This window comes from Penaeus monodon, chromosome 21 (assembly GCF_015228065.2).
Source record: "Penaeus monodon isolate SGIC_2016 chromosome 21, NSTDA_Pmon_1, whole genome shotgun sequence".
NCBI lineage: Eukaryota > Metazoa > Arthropoda > Malacostraca > Decapoda > Penaeidae > Penaeus > Penaeus monodon.
Window position 1 is genome coordinate 36,615,148 of NC_051406.1, and position 480 is coordinate 36,615,627.

At 35.8% G+C, this 480-nt stretch overlaps 1 protein-coding gene across 1 annotated transcript in view; it reads right to left on the minus strand.

The window, feature by feature from the left end:
* Nucleotides 1-480, minus strand: part of LOC119586440 — a gene marked incomplete in the record, with an annotated part of 52,503 nt that overhangs the window by 2,944 nt on the left and 49,079 nt on the right. The window contains 1 exon segment of the mRNA XM_037935169.1: nt 55-192. Within this exon segment, the coding sequence (XP_037791097.1) occupies nt 55-192 (138 nt within the window).

The window sequence follows — 480 nt, forward strand, 5'->3', positions numbered from 1 at the left end:
AGGCATATTTACACAATGTCACCACCATCCAATGAAAACTAAGCAGGTGCTCACCATATTCCAGAAGTAAAGTGTGAGGATTAGGATGGAGTAGAGTGCCCAGAGTGAGAACAAGAGGAGACGCTGAGTTAGCATCATGCGTGTGATAGCCCATCCTTTGGCCAGCAGCAGTAGTAACATCATGAACAATGACTGAAAAAGAAAGTTTAGAAGTTAACTCATCCAGCCTCCGATTAACTGTGAAAGAAACTTGTACATTTTCTTCTCTTTGATGATCAGGTGTTACTTAACATGTAACTATGGAAATCTTTAAGCTAACGTTAATACATTTTTCAAAGGAAACAGTACAACCAGCATTACTTTTATATTCCTGTGAAGACAAAAATATTATTAACAGTATATCCTTCCAGGAAAAAAGAATGTCCTTGGAAATTAAGGTAATTTATGAAAAAACATAGGATGTCATTTAGCTTTTAAAAT